Source organism: Rhinatrema bivittatum, chromosome 5 (genome assembly GCF_901001135.1).
Source record: "Rhinatrema bivittatum chromosome 5, aRhiBiv1.1, whole genome shotgun sequence".
Taxonomy (NCBI): domain Eukaryota; kingdom Metazoa; phylum Chordata; class Amphibia; order Gymnophiona; family Rhinatrematidae; genus Rhinatrema; species Rhinatrema bivittatum.
The window spans coordinates 338,778,558-338,802,497 of record NC_042619.1 but is presented as its reverse complement, the minus strand read 5'-3'; the positions used below and the strand labels follow the sequence as shown (position 1 = coordinate 338,802,497).

Sequence of the window (23,940 nt, the reverse complement as noted above, 5' to 3'; positions counted from 1 at the left end):
GACACCTGGGTTGTGACTCCGCACCAGTAGATGGAGACAGACTAAAACTTGTGGGCGGAGCCATATATGCCCCTGTGTCAGTCACAGCCCCTCAGTCTTACTCTGTCTCCAGTAGATGGTGCAGGTGCGGTCACAGCTCCTTCCTGCCCTGGTTTTGGTACTCCGTCAGGGTCGGTTCCCTTTTTCTTGGTTGTTAGGCCAGTTTTCGGTCAAGGTGCTTTAATCTTGAATTTTTGAATTTGTTTTCTGTTTACCAAATTGTCACTGTCGTTCTGTCCGCCCTGCCTCCCAGGGGGGTTGTGAGGTCCTGAGGGGACTACCCCCCCTGGTTGAGGCCGCTGCTAGGGTCGAGGACCCGGCTTTCTTAGTAGCAGCGTCAGGGGTGACACCGGGGAGCCTGGTTCACTCCCCCTGTTGGATTAGGGCTCCAGGACTGTGGACAGTGACAGGTTTGTTTGTTGTAAAAAAAAAAAAAAAAAAAGAAAGACGTGTTTGTTTTATTTGTGCTGGCTCTCTCTCTCTCTCTCTCTCTCGTCTTGTGTCGCCGCTCTCCGGTGGGGGGGCGCCGGCCGTTCGCTGAATTTTATTGGGGGTGTCTCTTCCCTACTGCGGTCCTTGGGCCCCGTTTCGCGCCGTTTTTTCGCCGGCTTGACTTGCGGCTCGATTGCCGGGCTGGCGGTTCGGCACGCGCGCTGGTTCCCGGGCGGTGAGGGATCGTCCGTGACCCGCGCGTGGGGGGGCGCGAAAGAAAGGCCCCAAGAGCTCTTCCCGCTCCGTGCGGCAGTGGCGGCCATTTTGGCCACGGCAGGCGCCTGAGAAGCAGGGGGCCCCCTTCGGCGGCCGCGAAATGGCGCGGGACACGGCGGGCGCCTGAGCGGCGGGTGGCCCCTCCTTCGGCGGTCGGCTCGGCGGGTCATTCGCCCGGTGCTGTGGAAACTGAGGCGGCTAGACCAGCATTTGTTGCTGCTGCAGTTGGCAGCGGTCCCGATCGCGGCAGCGGTCCCAATTGCGGCTCGGGCGGCCATTTTGCCGCCACGGTCTACAGCGGTCCCGATCGCGGCAGGGGCAGTTGTTTTTGCAGCCCCGGTCGGCAGCGGTCCCGATAGCGGCGGGAACCTTCGGGGGGGGGGGGGGGGGGCAGAAATTCGTCGCCTCCACTTCTCCTCAACGGTTCCCTCTGAGTCCCTCAGTTCCCGCGGGTCCCTCAGGAAAGGGGGCAGGAGTCGTTGGGCCATACGCTGCTTTTTTTTAGGGCCCGTATGCCACGCAAACGTTCAGCGGTTTAACGGCTGGGGGTCTCGTAGCGCCGTTTTTTTTCTAGGCTTCAGGAACGGCAAACGGTAGACCCCGGCCGGAGGGCCGCGAGTTAAAAGGTTTTGAGGACCATTCCACCTCTGGACGATTGGGAGTCCTCGGTCTCATCCTCGGCTCAGGAGGGCTCGGAGAACTCGTCCCTGCCCCCGAGGGGGGCAGAGAGTGACAGGCACCCATCGCCCAGAGCCAGGCATTAGCACCGGACGTCCGAAGTGGCAGTTACCAGTTCCCAGGGTTATCCAGCTGTTCTCCTTCCCGTCATTCTGGAAGAGTTAGGGATCTCGCGCCTCCGGGGGAGGCTGGAGGAGGCTCCGTGGATTCAGGGTGGGTCGGTTCTGCGTGGCCCTCTACCACCTTCCCGGTCCCTCTCTTGGCTATGGACCTGCGGCATTGGGACAAGGACATCCTGGTCTTGGGGCTGAAGGTTCTCCACGGCAATGGACAAGTTTTACCCTCTGCCTGAGGAGGCCTTGGAGGTGTTGCGGGTCCCTAATGTGGACTCTTCCACGTCAGCAGTCCCGAAGCGCACTCCCATCCCAATGCCGGATACCGCGGACGTATGGGATCTCTAGGATTGTACTTTGGAGTTGCAATTGAAGAAGGCCTTTGGGGCTTCCGCCCGGGGCTTGAGCCGCAGTCTGGAGTGATTTGCACTTCGGGCTGGATTGGGATGAGCCCATCAGCTTCTGACCACTGAGGGAGCCCTGGCGATCGCAGGAGCCAAAGCTTCGCAACGAAATGTGGTCGGTCCATATCTCGCCGAGCCCTGGCAATCACAGGAGCCAAAGCTTCGCAACGAAATGTGGTCGGTCCATCTCTCGCCGCAGCCTCAACACGCCGTTCCTAACGTCGGGGCGCGGTTGATGTCATTTTTCGAGGGATGGGCCGGCATAACGTCAGACCAGTGGGTCCTCAACGTGAGAAGACACGGCTACGCGTTCGATTGTGCTCGTGCTCCAGCGGACAAGTTCCTTATCTCGCCCTGCAAGGCCCCGAGAAGAAGGCTGCTGTGCTCGACACCATCCGACGCTTTGAAGACTTGGGAGCTATCCCGGTCAGCCAACACGGCAAGGGCCGTTACTCCATCTACTTCATCGTCCCGAAGAAGGACGGCACGTCCAGACCGATGCTGGATCTCAAAGGGGTAAATCGATGCCTTCGCATTCCTCACTTCAAAATGGAGACGATTCGTTCAGTCATCGCCGCGGTAAGGCCCGGTGACTTCCTGGCCTCCCTGGATCTCACGGAGGCATATCTTCATAGGCATTCATCCGTCATTCCAACGCTTCCTCAGGTTCTGCGTACTAGGGCGGCAGTACCAGTTCCGAGCGCTCCCGTTCGGGCTCGCGACGGCCCCACGTACATTCACGAAGGTGATGGTAGTGGCGGCGGCGCAGCTGCGCCGAGAAGGTCTCCTGGTGCATCCTTACCTGGACGATTGGTTGATTCGGGCGAAGTCCGAGGCTCAGGGTCGGATGGCGGTAGCCAGGGTCCTCCACCTTCTGCAGTCCCTAGGATGGGTGATCGACTACAGCAAGAGTCATCTGACACCCACGCAGACCTTGGAATATCTGGGAGCTCTTTGACACAAAGCAGGGCAAGGTGTTCCTGTCGCACGAACAAGTGTGCAAGCTGCAAGCTCAAGTACGACGCTTATTGTCTCTCCGCTGACCGCGGGTCTGCGTTTGCTTATGGTCCTGGGGTCTACGGCTTTAACGCTGGCGCTGATTTCCTGGGCATTCGCTCATCTGCGACCATTACAGTCCTCCTTACTATCCCGCTGGAAGCCGGTCTCGGAGGAACTCAATCTACCGCTTCCGCTCACGGGACACGCGAGGTCCAGCCTGCTCTGGTGGCTGGATCCCAAGCATCTGTCGTCTGGGGTCTCTCCTCGGGTGCCCAACTGCACAGTGGTGGCCACGGATGCCAGCCTCTCCGGTTGGGGAGCGGTCTGCCTGGGGAGCTCAGTCCAAGGCCTATGGTCCGTGTCGCAAGCCCAGTGGTCTATCAATCGCCTAGAGACCAGAGCGGTCCGTCTGGCCCGGCCTGCAAGCCTTCCTGCTGTTGCTGCGGGGGAAGGCAGTTCGAGTGTTGTCGGACAATGCGACCACTGTGGCATACATCAATCGCCAGGGCGGGACAAGGAGCCCCCAGGTGGCGGAGGAAGCTCAGCGCTTGATGGCCTGGTCGGAGCTACATCTCAGCAACATAGCAGCGTCTCACATTGCGGGAGTCGACAACGTGCAGGCGGATTTCTCAGCCGTCATCGCCTGGTTCCCGGAGAGTGGGAGTTGGGTGACGAAGCATTTCTGCTCGTTTGCAAAACGTGGGGGGTGCCCCACATGGATCTCTTGGCCACGTGACATAACGCGAAGGCCCCGCGATTTTACAGTCGACGTCGAGAGCGGGGGGCAGAAGGCGTCGATGCGTTGGTGCTTCCCTGGCCGACGGATGTGCTGCTCTACGTGTTTCCCCTGTGGCCGATGATCGGCAAGATCCTGCGGCGCATAGAGTTGCATCCGGCCAATGTGATCTTGGTGGCACCGGAGTGGCCGCGCCGGCCGTGGTTCGCAGACCTCGTACAACTGGCAGTAGCGGCACCCCTTTGGCTCCAGGGAATGGCGGCCCTGCTCCATCAGGGCCTCGTCTGTTTGGAGGATGCGGATCATTTCTGTCTCGCAGCATGGCTTTTTGAGAGGAATCGACTGAAGAGCAGAGGTTATTCAGATGCGGTGGTGGCCACGCTACTGCGTTCCAGGAAGCAGTCGACGTCTCTGGCTTATGTCCGTGTCTGGGTGGTCTTTGAGAACTGGTGCGTGCAGCGTGGGGTGGACCCCACTTCGGCTTCCGTCTCTGACATTCTGGCGTTCCTCCAGGCAGGTCTGGCCAAAGGTCTGGCGTGCAGTTCCCTACGGGTCCAAGTGGCGGCGCTTGGGTGTTTGCGAGGTAAGGTCCGTGGTACGTCTCTGGCGCTTCACCCGGATATTTCTCATTTCCTTCGGGGTGCTCAGCACCTTCGCCCCCCGTTACGTCTTCCTTGTCCGGCTTGGAACCTCAATTGGGTTCTCTCCGCTCTATGCACGGCGCCGTTTGAGCCCTTGAAACGCGCAACTCTTAAGGATCTCACTTTAAAAACGGCATTCTTGGTGGCGATTGCCTCGGCATGGCGTGTTTCCGAGTTACAGGCCCTGTCCTGTAACGAACCTTTTTTTTTGCGTATCTCCGATTCGGGGGTTTCCTTACGGACGATTCCTTCCTTTCTACCGAAAGTGGTCTCGTCGTTTCACGTGAATCAATCAGTGGAGTTGCCCGCTTTTGCGTGCGGAGAGTCCTCTGTTCCAGAAGCGAGGGAGTTACGGAAGCTTGACGTGTGGGGATCCCTTCTCCGATATCTGGAGGTCACTAATCCGTTTCGGGTCACAGATCATCTGTTTGTCCTGTTCTCTGGACCAAAGAAAGGAGCCGCAGCGTCACGCACAACGATCGCCAGTTGGCTCAAGGAGGCCATTAGTTCGGCGTACTTGGTGCGGGGAAAACCTCTTCCCGTGGGGCTGCGGGCTCCCTCGACTCGATCTCAGGCAGCGTCTTGAGCGGAAGCTTCTCAGGTGTCGCCTCGAGAGATTTGTAGGGCGGCCACCTGGAAGTCGTTGCATACCTTTATCCGGCGTTACCGGTTGGATGTCCGGGCTACCGATTCCGGGGGTTTTGGAGAGAGGGTACTCCGAGCGGGACTCTCTGCTTCCCACCCTCAGTAGGTTGCTCTGGTACATCCCAGGTGTCCTGGACTGATCCTGGTACGTACAGGGAAAGGAAAATTAGTTTCTTACCTGATAATTTTCGTTCCTGTAGTACCAAGGATCAGTCCAGGATCCCGCCCGCAGTGCTGCGCTGAAGTAATGGAGAGTCCGCTCTTTGTTCTGAATTCCTCGGTTCCGCTTGTTTAGCTCTCTCGTTTGGAGAGTCTGTTTCCAGGAGAGGTGTTTTTCCCCGTTCTATTAGCGGTTTCTAGCTCGTTTTAGTGGCTCTGGTTGTGTTCTACTTTGACATTCCGTATGACTGAGGGGCTGTGACTGACACAGGGGCATATATGGCTCCGCCCACAAGTTTTAGTCTGTCTCCATCTACTGGTGCGGAGTCACAACCCAGGTGTCCTGGACTGATCCTTGGTACTACAGGAACGAAAATTATCAGGTAAGAAACTAATTTTCCTATATGGGCGCCCTTTGAACATTGGCGTGAAGGGTATTTGCAGAGATAAATGACACAGGAATACGGGGGAGGTGTCCACATCGGGCACATCCATGGTAGTAGAAGGGTGGCTGAAGGTCTGCACTGATTTATTCCATTGCCTTCGATAGGGAGGTGCACAAAGTTTTCTGTTCTTCTTGATGTTCTATGACTTGTTTATTTTCGTTCAGTTGTACCCCTGTATGTTTTTTGTTGTACTTTGCGGGGTTGGAGAGAGGGGAGGAGGGGAGGGGGTAGGGCTGGGGTATTAAGGGGAAAATTTTTTGACAGTGTGATTGTCTCCAAGGAGATATAGCTGTATGAAAATTCTCATGGCTTGTATAATGTTTTTTGCATTGTCTAATAAAACATTTAAACACAAGTTACATAGCCAAATTGTGAGGAATGACTCCAATGTGGACCATAATACTTAAGGGAATAACCAGTTCCTGTCATTTGTTCTCTTGCCTGTTTTACTAATTATCATTGGTCTCTCATTTTTACTTGTAATATAATTTGACTAAATAAGGGCCTGATTTACTAAGGCTTTTCTCACATTCTGTGTCTGTGGGAAAAATGCTTACCAAATGATCTAAAATTGGTGGGTGATTATGTTGTAAATACTGATCTTTGATTCATGTTTTGGATTGTTTTGTTTAGTAAGTTTACTTTGATAAGTATAGGTTTCTTTTTTATCTTATTCCCTAATGTATTATTTTTTTTTTTGTAATTTAAACATGACTTAATAAGCAAATAATATTATTCCCTAATTTATTTTGTGGTTGTGAGAAAGTATTTTACTTGTGCTGCATTTTTTAGATTATGTGCGATCAAGATCAACCAGAATTCGGCCTTGCAGTTAACTGGTGCAGTAGATGTACATCTGTATTTCCTTCTGTCATCCCCGAGGGTTGGAAGTGTAAATAGTTTCTTGATAGCTTTATATAACTTGATCTGATGCACTTGTGAAATCTCTGATATACTGACATCAAGCATCTGGTGAACAGCATGAAAGACTAGTATGATTTAGTTATCAATGTCAAGAAAGACATGATTAAGAAAAGAAATGCAGAGCAATTTGTATGAGAGCTTTTATTCATAATTTTGTTTACAATTTTGGGCTAGATGCATGTTTTATGGGAAAACCTTATTTAGCTTTCTAGGTTTTATATAGATATATCTATCCTGAAAATTTGGTTGCTGTAGATTGAGTAGGAGATAATGTGAACAGAAACAGTGAATCAAAAAACCTTAGGGATTCTAGGTGAGTATTGAGGCATGTCTACATAGCGGCACTCAACTGGAACTGTTAAGGATGTGGCCAATGTTGCGGGCTTCAGGCAGCAAAGCAAGTGTGCCAGGATCAGCTTTGTGGAGCTAGGAGCACAAAGGTCGGTGGGGTTCCCATTCTCCACCAATAACAGGATGTAGCCACAGGTGGGAGGGGAGGAGGAAGTAGGAAATTGAGAGAAGAGGAGTGAAGGTGTGATCAGAAAGATTGGGTGGGTGGGCGGGCGGGGGGGGGGGGAGAACCCTGTCCTCACCAACAGCAGAAAGCAAACTGAGGTGGGAGAGGAGCATTGGTCTGAGTTTGGGGGGAAGGGTGAGGAGACTAAGTGCCAGAGGGGAGGGGGAGGGAGAGTGTGTGTGTGCACACCCACCTTCCACCATCACGTACACAACACACACACATCCCACATGCACTACCACCTGAAATGGAGCTGGTCTTTTTATTACAGGAGGGTGATGAAGATGCATATGGAGAAGTGCGTGATGAGGCATCAGATGAGGACACAGAGGGAGACGAGGCAGTTGTACGCTGCACCCTGTCTGCAAATGTAAGCATTGAACTAATCTTAAATTCTTCACACTGTTCTCTGCTGCAAGTGAAGCAAAGTTAATAAATTCCGATCACATGTGCATGCTTTGCTGTAATATACTGAGCCCTAGTTCTCTCCTGCTTGCACATAGCCCTGTGTGAGGGGGAGAGGTGATTAGCATTGAAAAGGACAGCAGTGATCTGCAGTGATTGTAATCTGCCAGGAAATGTGAAGCAAGGCAACCTGTGGTCTGAGCTTGTAGCATTAAAACATTACTTAATTGTACAAAGTTGGGATGGAGAGAGGGATAGCAGGAGGGATCATTTTAAAGACAGTTCAGAAACTCAGCTCCTTGCAAAGTAAAGCATGGGCAGGGAAGAAGGCAGTGGGTCTGAAATCTTTTATTAAATATGGCTGAAATATCTTTGTTCTGAGAAGTTTGTAAAAATGGAGAAATAAAGGTAAGCAAGCATACTATGCTGTGAGCTAGTCCACTTAGATGGACTACTTATGGTTGCATGTAAAAATGGAGAATTAGTTTAGCAAGCTTTGTGAGCCCAGCAATGTGTCTGTGTCTTTATGTGCATGTGCCCTTGGCTGTAAAGGTCACTGTGGTTCCTTTTCTAGCTTGTTGCATCTAGTGAACTGATGAATTCAAAGAAGAAAGACCTGCACCCTAGAGACATTGACGCATTTTGGCTTCAGCGGCAGCTCAGCCGGTTTTATGATGATGCTATTGTATCCCAGAAGAAAGCAGATGAAGTACTGGAGATTCTGAAGGTACACTTTGTACACTCATTTCATCCATATAAGCTCAGGCCTTGTGTTCTCCCAGTTCTGTGTCTATCATGAGGAAGGTTAGTGTCCCAGAAGGGAATCCATTTTTCCTTTCAGGATGGGGCTGTGAGTCAGGAATCAGTAGGTGGAGAAGTGGGACAGGTGTCTTGCATGTTGTAGGGTGGATGTGCCTACAAATGGGGGGGGGGGGGGGGGGTTAGTGGGTTGGCTATTCTAGATGGAGTGAGGAGTGTATACAGATGAGCAGGTCAGGTGTCTTGTATGTTGTGGGGGAATGAGGTGTGTTAAGAACATAAGAAAATGCCATACTGGGTCAGACCAAGGGTCCATCAAGCCCAGCATCCTGCTTCCAACAGTGGCCAATCCAGGCCACAAGAACCTGGCAAGTACCCAAAAACTAAGTCTATTCCATGTTACCATTGCTAATGGCAGTGGCTATTCTCTAGGTGAACTTAATTGGATAAGTTCTCCTCCAAAAACTTATCCAATCCCTTTTTAAACACAACTATACTAACTGCACTAACCACATCCTCTGGCAACAAATTCCAGAGTTTAATTGTGTGTTGAGTAAAAAAGAACTTTCTCCGATTAGTTTTAAATGTGCCACATGCTAACTTCATGGAGTACCCCCTAGTCTTTCTACTATCCGAAAGAGTAAACAGATTCACATTTACCCGTTCTAGACCTCTCATGATTTTAAACACCTCTATCATATCCCCCCTCAGTCGTCTCTTCTCCAAGCTGAAAAGTCCTAACCTCTTTAGTCTTTCCTCGTAGAGGAGCTGTTCCATTCCCCTTATCATTTTGGTAGCCCTTCTCTGTACCTTCTCCATCGCAATTATATCTTTTTTGAGATGCGGCGACCAGAATTGTACACAGTATTCAAGGTGCGGTCTCACCATGGAGCGATACAGAGGCATTATGACATTTTCTGTTTTATTCACCATTCCCTTTCTAATAATTCCCAACATTGTTTGCTTTTTTGACTGCCACAGCACATTGAACCGACGATTTCAATGTGTTATCACCTATGACACCTAGATCTCTTTCTTGGGTTGTAGCACCTAATATGGAACCCAACATTGTGTAATTATGGCATGGGTTATTTTTCCCTATATGCATCACCTTGTAAAATTTCCACATACTGTAGTTATTGGCTGCTTTATGCAACATATATTCATCTTATATTAATGGATTTGAGCTAAAAATGTAATGTATTTTTAATCATGCATTTCCTTGTTATCTAGCCAGACCAGTCCAGAAGAATAGGTTTGTGTTCCAACCAGCAAATGGCGACAGAGACTAACAGGCTTGCTGACATCACCCTGTATAGGCTCCTGTACTGGCTTTAGCCTGCCAGTATTCTGTCTCCAGCAGATAGCTTACAGCTTGCCTGCAGAGGACTGGTTAGGCCAGGTGAAAAAGACAAATATTTGAATGGGTAGCTCCTTAGGTGAGTCTTGTATTCTCTCCCTCAGTTGAGCACAGCAAGTGAACCAGGGAGCTTCCACTTATTGGAAAAGGGTTCTTCCTGGCTACAGTGGTCGGAAGTAACCCTCTCCCCTCCCTCAATTATTTCTCTCCTATTCCATGGACTGTCTTGCTTGGAGGGGAGGGGGGAAAATTTAAACAAGCTCTGTGGCTGTGCCTGGTTCCTGCTTGCTAAAGCTGTAAGAAAAAGAAAGCGGAAAGCAGAAAAAGAATGGTTTGGTGTCGGAGGATGAATTGTAGTTTTTGGTTTTGTTTTTTTTTCCCTTGGCTGTGTGGTCAGGGACTGTGGGATAAGATAGAAGTGGAAACGGTGATGTTTCTTCAGGAGCACGGAAGCAGTAAGTAGTTCCAGCGCATGAGGATTATGTTGTCAGACATTGGGACGGGAAGCCTGTATAAAAATCTCGTGGGAAGGAGAGAGAGAGAGGGCAGCACATGGTGTCATCTGTCCAGAGGGGTGGGGTTGCATCAGCAGGGTCATCTGCAAGCCATTCCCACCAGCATGCTTGCTGTTGCAGCAGGAACAGCAGCCATATTGGAACTGCAAGAAGGGACTAGCTCCAGTGTTTCAGATGCTGCAGTGATCTGGTCTGCAACTCCTCTGGTTAGACTTCCAAGAGGAGCAGTTCCTATTTCTTCAAATGGAGAATGATTCCTTCCTCTTCCTGGGCCTCTGTTTCCATGGAGTTGTGTAGTGTTTTAAAAGGGCTGAGTGCAGCTCTCTGTTTCTCTCCTGCAGGAACCCCACTCCCTGGTAACAACAAGTTTAAAGAAACCAAAGTGTTTCCGTGGTATAGATCAGTTAAGGATTTGATTTCTGTGTAATGGATACCCCAAAGATAAATTTTAAAGGGGTAAGAATATGGAGATTCTCACAGGTCAAGCAGGATTATAGTCCTCACATATGGGTGACATCACAGGATGGAGCCTAATCACGGAACACTTTTGTCAAAGTTTCTGGAACATTGACTGGCACCTTCTGGGCATGCCCAGTATGGCACTAACCCTGCAACCAGCAGGGGTCCCCCTTCAGTCTTTTTTTTTTTTTCCGCACAGCAGTAGCCACGCAGGTTAAGGAGCTCCACAGAGATTCCTGACAGGAAATTTCCTCTTTCCTGTCGTGTAGCCAGATGGACTCAGAACAAATGGGTATAGTATGCTCGTGCTAGCAGTTGGAGACGGATCTGACGTCAGCACGGGTGTATATATACCCCCACAGGAAGCGTAGCAACTTAGTAATTTCAGTCTCCAAAGCAGTTTGGAGAGCCTGCATGCTCGCTGAGCGTGTTTTCCAAATCTACTTTCTTTTTACTAAAATTTCTACAGCACCATCGAGCCCCGCACTCCGGTGATACCCTAAGGTCCCTCCCCCAGTTGAGTTTCCCGGGGTGATTTCCGTGATCCCCCAGAGGTTTAAGTCCTCGGTCCGGTGGCCGAATCGTGGCAGGGACGTAGCCCCTGGGCGAGGTTCGGGTGAGGCATACGAGGCGCCTCGGTCCCGGCGTGGACGAGGCAGCGGGTGCATATCCTCAAATGCGGCGGTGAAGGTACTTGCCCTCTCCCCCCGCAGCCGGAGACCGCCCGGGTTCCAGCCGGGAAGCGCCGAGGATCAGGTAAGGCGTACATCTCTTACTTTTGGTCTCCGAGGAACCGAGGATCGGCGGCGTGGCACGCCATGGAGGGCGCCATTTTGTGGGCCTTGTTCAGGTATTGAGCGCCCGTGATAGGCGCATGTCTATGACTAAGCGCATATTATATACATCATTGTGTGTATATTGCATACCATTGAGCGTGTATTGCTAACCACTTATTGCTGAGAGCATATTGAATACCATTGAGCGTGTATTGCTGGCCGCATATTGCTGAGCGCCTTTTGTATACTATTGAGCGTGTATTGTTAACCGCTTATTGCTGAGAGCATATTGAATACCATTGAGCGTGTATTGCTGACCGCTTATTGCTGAGAGCATATTGAATACCATTGAGCGTGTATTGCTGACCGCTTATTGCTGAGAGCATATTGAGTATCATTGAGCGTATATTGCTGCCGCTTATTATTGTGCGCCTGTTATACTAAGCGTATATTGCTGCGGCATATCATTGTGCGCCCATTGTATTAAGCGTATATTGCTGCTGCGTATCATTAAGCGCATACTTTTCAATGGAACAGAACGCCTCAGCGTCTTCAGCGGGGGTGCCTCCTGCCTCCGGCATTAAAGCCCTCGGCCTCTGCTCCGCATGCCAGCTTCGAGCCACGCACAGTGAAGAGCCAGACTCCCTATGTGCCCAATGTGAGGAGGCCGTGGGACCCTCGGGCCAGGACCCGTCTCAGCCACAATTTGCTGACAGTTCCCCAGGGGCTACCCCAGATTTAGCGGGCAGTCTCGACCAATCGGGAATACCGGGGGATCTTGTACCCCGGCGATTAGAGACCGCTTCAATTTCCTGGGTGGATCTCTTTAAGGGGATTCATGCCTTTGTACAGATGCAAACTGCTTCCCGTCCAGGCCCCGAGGTTCCTGCTGTGGCTGCGACTGCAGCGGCTGCTGCGGTTGCGGCTCCAGCAGATCCTGTTCCTGGACCCTCACGCCCTTATCGTGAGCGGGACCTCCCGCCGCTAGACAGTCCGGATCAGTCGGACCAGGAGGTTTCACCGGATGAGTCCGAACTCCCGGACGAAGGGGAACTTCCCTCAGGGATTGAGCCTTATAGAACCATGAGGCGGTTCTTCCCTAAGGAGGATCTCTCGGACCTGGTGTCTCAGTGCCTGGCGGAGTTGGATATTACAGGTCCCAGCGCTACGATACCCTCCGCGCAGAACCCCCTGCTGGAAGGTCATGTACCCACTGACTCCGGCTATCCAGGAGCTGCTGGCGTGCTCTCAGGTGGACGCCTTGATTAGCGCTGTGGTCAAGCGCACTACCATTCCAGTTGAAGGGGGGGCGGCCCTCAAGGAGCCTCATGACCGGCGACTGGACGCCATTCTGAAACAGACTTTTGAGGTGGCAGCTCTCTCTTTGCGGATCGCAACCTGCTGCACAGTGGTGACACGTTCCTGTTTGTCACAGGTTAGGAACAACGCTCCAGCAGCAGAAATGGAGTCGGCTCTCTCGTTCCTCACGGATGCTGCATCAGACCTAGTCCGGACAACAGCCAAGGGGATCTCATCCTCCATAGCCGCCAGGAGGCAGCTCTGGTTCCGGAAATGGTCAGCCGATGCACCTTCAAAGACACGCCTCACCAGATTGCCCTTTAAAGGCTCTTTCCTGTTCGGCAGCGACCTGGATAAACTGGCCAGCACATGGGGCGCCTCTCCAGTACCTCGACTTCCAGAAGATCGGTTCAGAAGGAACCAGCGCGCCTTTCCAAGGCCCTCCAGGGGTAGAAGCTCCCAGCGCTTCATTCCCTACAGGAGTTGCTACCAGGCACCTCGTCCTCAGGCCAGGAACCAGTCCTTTCGGACCAAGCAGCGCAAGAGGGAGCAGGCCCGGGCTCAGGCCCTGGCCACGCCTCACAATGAGAATCCGCCGATTCATCTGGGGGACGGAGCCATAGGGGGCAGGTTAACCCTCTTCTACCCCAGATGGGTCGAGATTACGTCGGACCAGTGGATCCTCGCCATCATCCGAGAGGGGTATTATCTGGACTTTCATCACCTCCCTCTGGACAAGTTTGTGGAATCTTCCTGTCCCACACACAAGAAGGCAGCATTGGAAGCTACCCTGGCGAGGCTCCTGTCCTTGAAAGCACTTCCCAGTACCTGCCTGGGAAGCGAATTCTGGGCACTATTCCATTTATTTCATGGTACCCAAGAAAGGGGGCACCTTTCGGCCCGTACTGGACCTCAAGTCGGTCAATCGATACTTAAGGGTCCCGAGGTTTCGCATGGAAACTCTGCGTTCCGTCAAGACCGCAGTACAGCCAGGAGAATTCCTCACGGCATTAGACCTGTCAGAAGCCTACCTGCATATCCCGATCCATCCGGTTCATCAGCGCTACCTACGCTTCAAGGTTCTGGGACGCCACTTCCAATTTCGGGCTCTGCCCTTCGGGTTGGCCATGTCACCGCGGACCTTCACCAAGGTGGTTGTAGTGGTGGCAGCGGCTCTCAGACGGGAAGGAATTCTGGTCCATCCCTACTTAGACGATTGGCTGATCAGGGCGAAATCACGAGAGGAGAGCCATCGGACAACCGACAGAATGATGGCTCTTTTGGAAAGCTTGGGCTGGGTAATCAATCTCAGCAAGAGTTGCCTACAGCCTTCCCAGTCGCTGGAATACCTGGGAGTACAGTTCGACACCCAGGCAGACAGAGTCAGTCTCACAACCAAGAGAAGGTTAAAACTTCAGATGCGTATCCGGTACTTGATGGGAGCCAGTCGGCCCATACCTTGGGATTATTTGCAGGTTCTCGGCCTCATGGCATCCACACTGGAAGTGGTACCTTGGGCAAGGGCTCATATGAGGCCGTTACAACACTCCTTGCTCGCAAGTTTTCCACATCCCTCACCTACGTAAGGATCTGGAGAGTATTTGAAGCATGGTGCGACACGCATGGCACCAATCCACATGTGACTACAATCCCTATTGTGTTGGATTACCTGCAAGATGGACTTCAGAAGGGTCTATCCCTCAGCTCCATCAAGGTTCAGGTGGCTGCGCTGTCTTGCTACGGTCCCAGGAGGGATGGCAAGTCCATTGCCAAGCACCCGGATGTTTCTCGCTTCCTGAAAGGAGTTAAGCATATTCGTCCGCCACTGAAGTGGCCTGTGCCCTTATGGAACCTCAACCTTGTTTTGGATTTCCTCGCGGGATCCACCTTCAGACCCCTTCGGGGCCTGTCTCTCCGTTCTCTCACTTTGAAGATGGTGTTTTTGCTGGCTGTATGTTCAGCATACCGCATCTCAGAGCTACAAGCCCTGTCCTGCCGTGATCCCTTTCTCAGAATCACTCCTGAGGCTATCCATCTTCGGACGGTTCCCTCCTTTCTACCTAAAGTGGTTTCACAGTTTCATCTTAACCAAACCATATCCTTGCCTACCACGGCGGGTTTGAAGAAATCTGAAGAAGGGCGTTTATTACGCCATCTCGACATTGGCAGATTGCTGCCCAGATATCTGGAAGTGACACAAGATGTACAAAGGACGGACCATCTGTTCGTCCTGCACAGCAGGAAAAGACAAGGTGAAGCGGCCTCGCGGCCCACCATTGCCCGCTGTGTTAAAGAAGTCATCCGAGCAGCTTATGTAGAGGCTGGGAAGTCTCCGCCTCTGCAAGTCAAGGCTCATTCTACCAGAGCACAAGCGGCATCCTGGGCAGAATCCAGGATGCTGTCGCCTGCAGAAATATGTAAAGCGGCGACGTGGTCCTCCCTCAATACCTTCTCCAGGTTCTACCGTCTGGATGTCCAGGCCAGGGAGGACACAGCATTTGCAAGGGCGGTCCTACATGGTCCTCAGGTAGCCTCCTGCCCAGGCTGGGAGTAAAGCTTTTGTACATCCCATTTGTTCTGAGTCCATCTGGATACACGACAGGAAATGTTGAGATTACTTACCTGATAATCTCGTTTTCCTTAGTGTAGACAGATGGACTCAGCATCCCGCCCAGCTGCCTGTGTACATGGGTTTCACCGATCCAAGGTAAGCCATGTCATCTGTTTCCATAAGAGCGTACACTCTACCAGGTGTCAACGGCTTCCGGTTGGGAATGCTGGCGGTCTCCAGCTACTATCAATCGGTCAGGGGAATCCTGTTTCACTTTTCACTGAGCGTCAGTACACACATCCATAACAGCTTTTGCAAGGAAGATTACTAAGTTGCTACGCTTCCTGTGGGGGTATATATACACCCATGCTGACATCAGATCCGCCTCCAACTGCTAGCACGAGCATACTATACCCATTTGTTCTGAGTCCATCTGTCTACACTAAGGAAAACGAGATTATCCGGTAAGTAATCTCAACAATGGAATTACTACTTAACTTTCTACCCCACAGGGGTCCCCCTCTTTAATTTTTACGCCCGCGGTGGTCCGGTAAGTTTTTTCTACCCAATTCCGGTCGATTCCCTTCGAGTTTGACCCTCGCGGCTTGCTGGCTGTCGACCGCACTGCGGCTACATTTTTTCACAGGCCATGGCGTCGGGGTTCCGTCGATGCCCGGACTGCACCATTACTGACCCGCACCAGGGATGTGTAATGTGTCTGGGTAGCGAGCATGATGTCCTTACTGGCACCAAATGTGCCCTTATGACACCTAAAGGTTGCAAGGCTAGAATGGAGAAATGGAACTTCTCGTAAGGTCAAAAACCCCGACGCCGTCCATAGCATCGACGTCGTCTGAACCGACACAGTCTGCGTCGCACCATCATCTGGCACCGGCCGGTGTCCGACCAGCATCGACGACTCCACGGCCATCGACACGCTCTGTTCCCCCTCAGGAAAAGGACCAAGGAGAGGGTCGAGAAAAGCATCGACATCGCAGGTCTCAGACCGTCGACGCAGGCAAGGCCTCGATGTCGTCATCGTCTGAACCACCATCGAAGAAAGCCCGTCCAGAAAAGGCACCATACCTATCTGGTTCAGGGTCACCGAGGCAACCTTCACCGGGACCGGTGATAGGAGCCGCGATTTCACTTCCAACGGTGGTCCCTCCGGCATCGGGGCTCCAGGTTTCCGGGAGGAACTGGATTAGATGATTCAGGAGGCCTTCGGCAGAGTGATGCAAGGCTTCAAGGTTCCATCGACGCCGATACCGATGCCTGAACCGGGAACCGATCCCATTCCTGTAGCACTAGCACTGTTATTCACAAGAATGGAAGCGCTGATCGCTGCTTTTCCTCCGATGGATCCAACGATACCAATGGACCCGATGCTCTCCTCTCAGATTCCTCTTTCATCGACAGAAGAAGGAGAAACACCGTTCCTTCCGCCATCAGGAGTCCTTCCGATGCTTAGGTCATCGGTTTTACCGATTGCATCTTTGTTTCCATCGGTGCCACGACCCGTCCATCGATGCCCTCTGTGCCGCCATCGGTGAACCCTTCGGTGCCTTGCCCGGGACCTTCAGGTATACCAGCTTTTCGTCCCTCCAAGGATACTGGGGGTGCTGGAGATGATCCCTACGATACCTGGACCGATGATTCATCCCAGGATACCGATGACTTGCCATCACCATCCTCTCCTGCTGAAAGCAGGAAGCGTTCTCCGCCAGAGGACTTGTCCTTCATTAATTTTGTGAAGGAAATGTCTGAAGTGGTTCCATTTCAACTTCAGACAGAACAAGATGAGACATAAGATGATGGAGCTTCTTCAATTTTTAGATGCTTCTAAAGAACTAACATCTATTCCCATCCATGATGTCCTCCTGGATCTTCTGAAAAGAAATTTGGAACATCCTGGTTTTGTGGCACCAGTCATTCGAAAAGCTGACACCACATACCTAGTCCAGTCAACTCCTGGTTTCCAGAAGTCCCAATTGGACCACCATTCAGTGGCTGAGTCAGCGCAAAAGAAGGCCTGAAGATCCAAGCCTCATTCTTCCTATCCTCCAGGAAAGGAACAAAAATTTCTGGATACTATAGGTCGCCGTATCTTTCAAGGGGCAATGCTTATATCCTGCATCGTCTCTTATCAGCTTTATATAACCCAGTACAACAGGGTCCTCTTTAAACAAATACATGACTTTGCTGAGTCGCTACCTCAAAAGTCTCAAGACCAATTACATGCCCTAGCTCAAAAGGGTTTAGAAGTGGGCAAACATGAGAAGATCTGCCTATGACATTTTTGACATGCTTCCAGGGTTTCAGCAACAGCCATTTCTGCAAGGCGGTGGGCCTGGCTAAAGTCATCGGACCTACGGCCTGAAGTCCAGGATAGATTATCTGATTTGCCTTGCACTGGAGATTAATCTTTTTGGCGAGCAAATACAAAAGGCAGTGGCACAACTCAAGGATCACCATGAGACTCTTCACCAACTCTCCTTAATACCTTCTGAATATCCTGCTAAGCAAACATTCAGAAGGTGCCCAAGAAATCCTTTTACCGCCAAAGGAAATCTTATCCTCTTCCGTCCAAAGGTCGCTCTACTAAGCCTTACCAGGAAGGCCAGTCCAGGCAACTTCGCAGGCAAAAGCCGCAAACAACTCCTCAACCATGTCCAGCATCTGGTTTTTGACTCTCTTCTAGAGAGCAGCATTCAGACTCCACTAAGGCATGTACCAGTGGGAGGCTGATTTTGCCACTTCAGCGACATCTGGCACCCAGTCACCACAGACCAGTGGGTTCTCGCCATAAAAACTCAAGGTTATCTCAACTTTCCACCGGACTCCCCACCTCTGCTGACGTGGGAACATCCGACCATTCACCGCTCCTGGAACAGGTTTCCCTCCTCCTCCAGTCCAGAGCAATAGAACCAGTGCCATACTCCCAAAAGGGCCTCGGATTCTACTCTCGGTATTTTCTAATCCCAAAAAAGTCAGGTGGCGTTCGCCCGATACTAGATCTTCGGGCCTTAAACAAGTTCCTACAAAGAGAAAAGTTCAAGATGGTGACCTTGGTTTCCTCCTCCCCCCTTCTACAAAGGGGAGGCTGGCTCTGCTCTCTAGACCTCCAGGACGCTTACAAAAACATCGCAATAACTCTATTGCGAATTTCTGCGATTCCTCATAGGCCCAAAGCACTACCAATATCAAGTGCTACCATTCTGCCTAGCCTCTGCACCACGAGTCTTCAAGTGCCTCGTAGTAGTAGCAGCGTTCCTCAGAACTCAGTGTCCATGTCTACCCCTACCTCGACGATTGGTTGATCAGGGCTCCCACTCAGCAAGCTGTTCTGACATCCCTACGTCTCACCTTGCACACCCTGATCTCTCTAGAATTTCTCATCAATTATCCAAAGTCCTGCTTCGTCCCATCACAAACCCTGTCGTTCATAGGAGCAGACTTGGACACCTTCAAAGCGAAGGCATTTCTTCCTCGAACGAGCTCTCATCTTCTCTCTCGCCCATCAGCTGCAGTCTCGACAATGCTTCACTGCACGTCACTTTCTAGTCCTGCTAGGACACATGGCGACCTCAGTACACATCACTCCCATGGCTCATCTCGCCATGAGAATCCTACAGTGGACTCTAAGGTCACAGTGGATTCAGTCATCTCAACCACTATCAGCTGTTGTCCACATAACCAACCCACTTCGTCTATCTCTAGCTTGGTGGAAGAATCAGGCCAATCTCCAAGGCCTTCCTTTCCAAGCTCCAGATCCTCAAATAACCCTTACAATAGATGCCTCCAACATCGGCTGGGGAACACACGTTGCCAATCTACAAACTCAAGGGTCCTGGTCTCCAGAGGAAGCCAAACACCAAATCAATTTCCTGGAGCTATGAGCAATCAGATATGCTTTCAGTATTTCAGGATCGCCTCTCCAACCAGGTCATCAACAAACAAGGAGGAACAGGCTCCCGCCTCCTGTGTCAGGAAGCTGCACAGATATGGGCGGAGGCCCTTTCCCACTCGATGTACCTCAAGGCCACCTACTTGCCGGGAGTGGACAATGTGTTGGCAGACAAGCTGAGTCGCACCTTTCGACCGCACGAGTGGTTTCTCAACCCCACAGTAGCGGACTCGATATTCCAACATTGGGGTTACCCTCACATAGACCTCTTTGCGTCACCTCAAAACCGCAAAGTAGAGAACTATTGCTCTCTCACTCGCAGCCAACACTCACTACCAAGAGATGCGTTCTCCCTGTCGTGGGAAACCTGTCTCCTATATGCGTTCCCTCCATTTCCACTTCTCTCGAAGACTCTAGTAAAGCTACGTCAGGACAAGGGAAGCATGATCCTGATAGCACCTCACTGGTCACGTCAAGTATAGTTTCCGATTCTTCAGGACCTCTCCATTCGCAGGCACATTTCCCTGGGGAAGGACCCGCTTCTGATCACGCAGAACGGGTGCCTACGCCACCCCAATCTTCAGGCCTTGTCCCTGACTGCCTGGATGTTGAAAGGTTAATCCTTCAGCCTCTCAGCCTTTCGGAGCCAGTTTCCCGTGTCCTGATTGCTTCACGGAAACCTTCCACGAGAAACTCTTATCTTTACAAATGGAACAGGTTTAAATCATGGTGTTCTTCTATCTCTGGCACTTGTCAGAATCAGGTCTGAAAACTTCTTCCATCAGAATGCATGTCGGTGCAGTAGCTGCCTTCCATAAAGGTGTCTGGGATGTTCCCATTTCAGTACAAACCCCTTGTAACATGTTTTCTAAAGGGCTTGCTCCACCTCAAACCTTCACTGCGCCCTCCGGTCCCTTCTTAGGACCTCAACCTGATTTTGGGTCGGCTCATGAAACCACCATTTGAGCCTCTCCAATCCTGTGATCTTCGCTATCTCACATGGAAAGTGATTTTTCTTTTAGCGATCACATCAACTCGCAGAGTTAGTGAGTACAGCTGCCCACAGGCAAAAAGTACTCAATTGTTGTTTCCTTTGCTTCCATCAGATTGGGTCAACCTGTGGGTAAGCAGACTCTCTCCTCCTGGTTAGCTGACTGGATTTCCTTTTACTATCAGCAAGAAGGCATTCCACTTCAAGACTGTGTTAAAGCACACTTGGTCAGGGCCATGGCAACTTCTGTAGCGCACCTTCGCTCTGTGCTGCTTCCTGATATTTGTAGGGCTGCTACATGGAGTTCTCTCCATACCTTTACAGCCCATTATTGTCTAGACAAGGCTGGAAGACAAGATTCCATCTTCGGCCAATCTGTCTTGCTCAACCTTTTTGCAACTTGATGTACCAACACCCTTCCGCCTGCCCGTTAGGGTTCAGGGTGCCCTCTACCAAATTCCACCCCAGTTGTTGTGCCTGTTGCACGTCTTTGGGTACATTTGGTGCATACTCAGACATCCTCAGCTCGGTACTCACCCATATGTGAGGACTACCATCCTGCTTGACCTGTGAGAAAGCAAGGGTTGCTTACCTGTAACAGGTGTTCTCACAGGACAGCAGGATGTTAGTCCTCACGAAAACCGCCTGCCACCCAACGGTGTTGGATTTGTTACGTTTCTTATTTTAGTTTTTGGCACTTACTTTAGCTTTTGAACAAGACTGAAGGGGGGACCCCTGCTGTTTGCAGGGTTAGTGCCATCCTGGGCATGCCCAGTAGGTGCCAGTCAAAGTTCTAGAAACTTTGACAAAAGTGTTCCGTGATTGGGCTCCATCCTATGATGTCACCCATATGTGAGGACTAACATCCTGCTGTCCTGTGAGAACACCTGTTACAGGTAAGCAACACTTGCTGTCCAGTTGTGCTGCCACTAAGAGTACCTCTATTCCCGAGGAAGGGACTCTGTCTTCAAGGATCCTTAGCTTAGGAAAATATGAGGCTGTGCTTAAGCTGGCTTATGAGGCTGCTGGTTTGATGCTGCAGACTGCTGTGTAGTAGTGAATTATTGCATTTGTCTCAACATGTACAGGAAGGTTCCTTGGAATATGGGGGCTGGTCTTGGAGGGATGGAGCTCAAATGGAACTGGGGCTGTCCTTTCTGGTGGATGCCTCATAGGAATTAGTCTGGGCTTTGGTTAGGAGTATGGCATCCATTGTAGCTGTCTGTCGTTTGCTATGGGGTATGTATGTAACTGGTCAGCAGATTCAGTTTCCAAGACAAGGTGAATCAAATGTTCCTTCAAGAGAAATTTCTTTGGAGAAGATCTAGGAATTGAATTATCCCATATTGCCTGCTGACATGCCTTGCTTAGAGGATGTTTGGACCAGCCCCGGCTATTTTTTTTTTTATTTGGAGTTTCTTATATACCGATAGCCGTTCGCACATCGTATCGGTTTACATACAACTAATAACTTGTGGGCATAGCCCTTACAAAGAACAGTAAAAGAATGTGGAAAACAAATATACAAGAGATATATGTAATTAATTACTCTAAGCAACAATATACAACGGATAAATTACTTGCTCTATGCAACAATATACAAAGGATATATGTGTATATACTAATAGGGGGTATGAACGAGGGATTCTTAGACAACAATAGTAATAAATCCTAAAGAGAATAATTATGGAGGAGGTGTCATGTTACTAGCAAAGAATATTCTTAAGCTATACAGGGTATATACAGGAACCTCTTTAGAGATTCCAAGCGTATGCTGCCAGGAAGGTTGGTGGCTGGCAGCACACGCCAGCATCTAGACTTTTGAGAAGGTTCCAGTTCTTGGATAAGTGTTGGTTTCTTCCTGTTGCAGGGAAGAAAAAAAAAATACCTCTGCTATTTAAAAAAAAACCAAAAACAAAACAAAAACGCATTACAGCGGATAAAGAGCCTGATTTTGCCTTTGCAGCACAGCCTACCCGTGTTTGCTTGGCTCTGTACAGGGAGGGAGCGTAGCAGGGTTCATTCTCCTGCTCCCGCTTCCGATTGCAGCCAGGCTCAGCAGTTTGTTATTTCTCGCTTATATCCGGGTCTGGAGAGTGTTTGGAATGTGTGTGCCAAGTCTGTATACCAGCACGCAAGGCCCCGATGTCTCAGGTTCTCTCTTTTCTTCAGAATGGTCTCTCGAAGTGTTTGTCCTTCAGTTCCTTGCGGGTGCAGGTCTCGGCTCTCTGTTCCCTCCTAGGGAGGGTCGATGGTTACACGGTGGCGGCCCATCTGGATATCATTCGGTTCCTCAAGGGTACCAAGCATTTGAACCCGCCCATTCTGGCTACTTGTCCGTCGTGGAGCCTTAATTTGGTGCTTCGAGTTCTCTGTGAGGCGCCCTTCAAACCTCTTCGGTGGGCTACTCTTAAGGATCTGATTCTCAAAATGGTATTCCTTGTCTCTATTTGCTCGGCTAGGAGAGTGTCCGAGCTCCAAGCTTTGTCCTGTAGGGAGCCTTTTCTTCATTTTTCTGAATCTGTTGTTTCCCTCAAAACAGTCCCGTCCTTCTTATTGAAGGTTGTGTCCTCCTTCCACGTAAATCAGTCTGTAGAGCTTCCATCTTTTTCTTTGGAGGATATTGTCAGCACGCCGGGAGGAGAACTCCAGAGACTGGATGTAAGGAGAATTCTACTACAATATTTACAGATCACAAATGAGTTCTGTGTCTCTGATCATCTCTTTGTCTTGTGGAGCGGACCCAATAAGGGGAATAAGGCTTCTAAAGCTACTATTGCTCAATGGTTAAAGGAGGCGATTGCATCGGCGTATATCTGTTGGGGCCGGCTGGTTCTGGAGGGCGTAAAGGCCCATTCTTTGCGTTCACAAGCTACCTCTTGGGCAGAGAGTCAGTTGGTTTCACCACAGGAAATATGCAGAGCAGCTACCTGGAAGTCTCTGCATACCTTTGCTCGATATTATCGTCTCTATGTCCAAGCGCCAGTGTTTGGCTCCTTAGTCCCGCTTGAAGCACCTGCCTGCTGATCTCGGTCCTACCCTACTTAGGGAAGCTTTGGTACATCCCACTGTCTGGACTGATCCGGGTACGTACAGGGAAAGGAAATTTGGTTCTTACCTGCTAATTTTTGTTCCTGTAGTACCACGGATCAGTCCAGACTCCCGCCCTTGTTGCATTTATTTCTGATTCGTCCGCTTGAAGTTTTCTTCATTCACTGCATTTTGGATGTAGTTGCTTCCTCTCAGAATTTTAAGGCACCGGAAGTATCTACCCGATAGATATATTTGTAAGAGCGGTTCTTTACAGTGTTTTGAATTGTTCAAATTTCCAGTTAATTGTTGCTTGTTTGATCTTATACCAGTTATCTTTATATTTCTCTGCCTTGATAATGTTTATACTGAAGGGATGCAGGGAGAGCTCTGTCTTGATATAGGATACCCTTTCAGTTTGGTGGCTCAACCCACTGTCTGGACTGATCCGTGGTACTACAGGAACAAAAATTAGCAGGCAAGAACCAATTTTCCTACCTTTGGGTTCTCGATGTCATAAAGCACGGTTATGCGTTTGAACTTGCTCGGCCCATCCATGACCTGTTTCTGGTGTCCCCTTGTGGTCCCCGCAAGGCCCGGTTTGTGCACCAGACCTTTGACAGTCTCCTAAGTCTGGGGGCCATCGTACCCATCCCCTGGGCGGAGTGTACGAAAGGGCATTATTCCATCTATTTCATTGTCCCCAAAAAGGAGGAGGGGTCATTCCGTCCAATCCTCGACCTCAAAAAGGTGAACAGAGCCCTCAAGGTTCCGCATTTCAGGATGGAGACCCTGCGATCAGTCATAGCGGCAGTCCCTAAGAACTGAAAAGCAGGTTGTTAATAACAAAAAAACACACTTTGAAATGTCTGTATGCCA

At 50.6% G+C, this 23,940-nt stretch overlaps 1 protein-coding gene across 1 annotated transcript in view; it reads left to right on the top strand.

Moving 5' to 3' along the window:
• The window catches only part of SNRNP200 (small nuclear ribonucleoprotein U5 subunit 200), a 915,618-nt gene that overhangs the window by 116,196 nt on the left and 775,482 nt on the right, over positions 1-23,940 (top strand). Inside the window, exons 6-7 of the mRNA XM_029604465.1 lie at positions 7,281-7,379; positions 7,989-8,141. Coding sequence (XP_029460325.1) covers positions 7,281-7,379; positions 7,989-8,141 — 252 coding nt within the window. The remainder of the gene's footprint in view (positions 1-7,280; positions 7,380-7,988; positions 8,142-23,940) is intronic.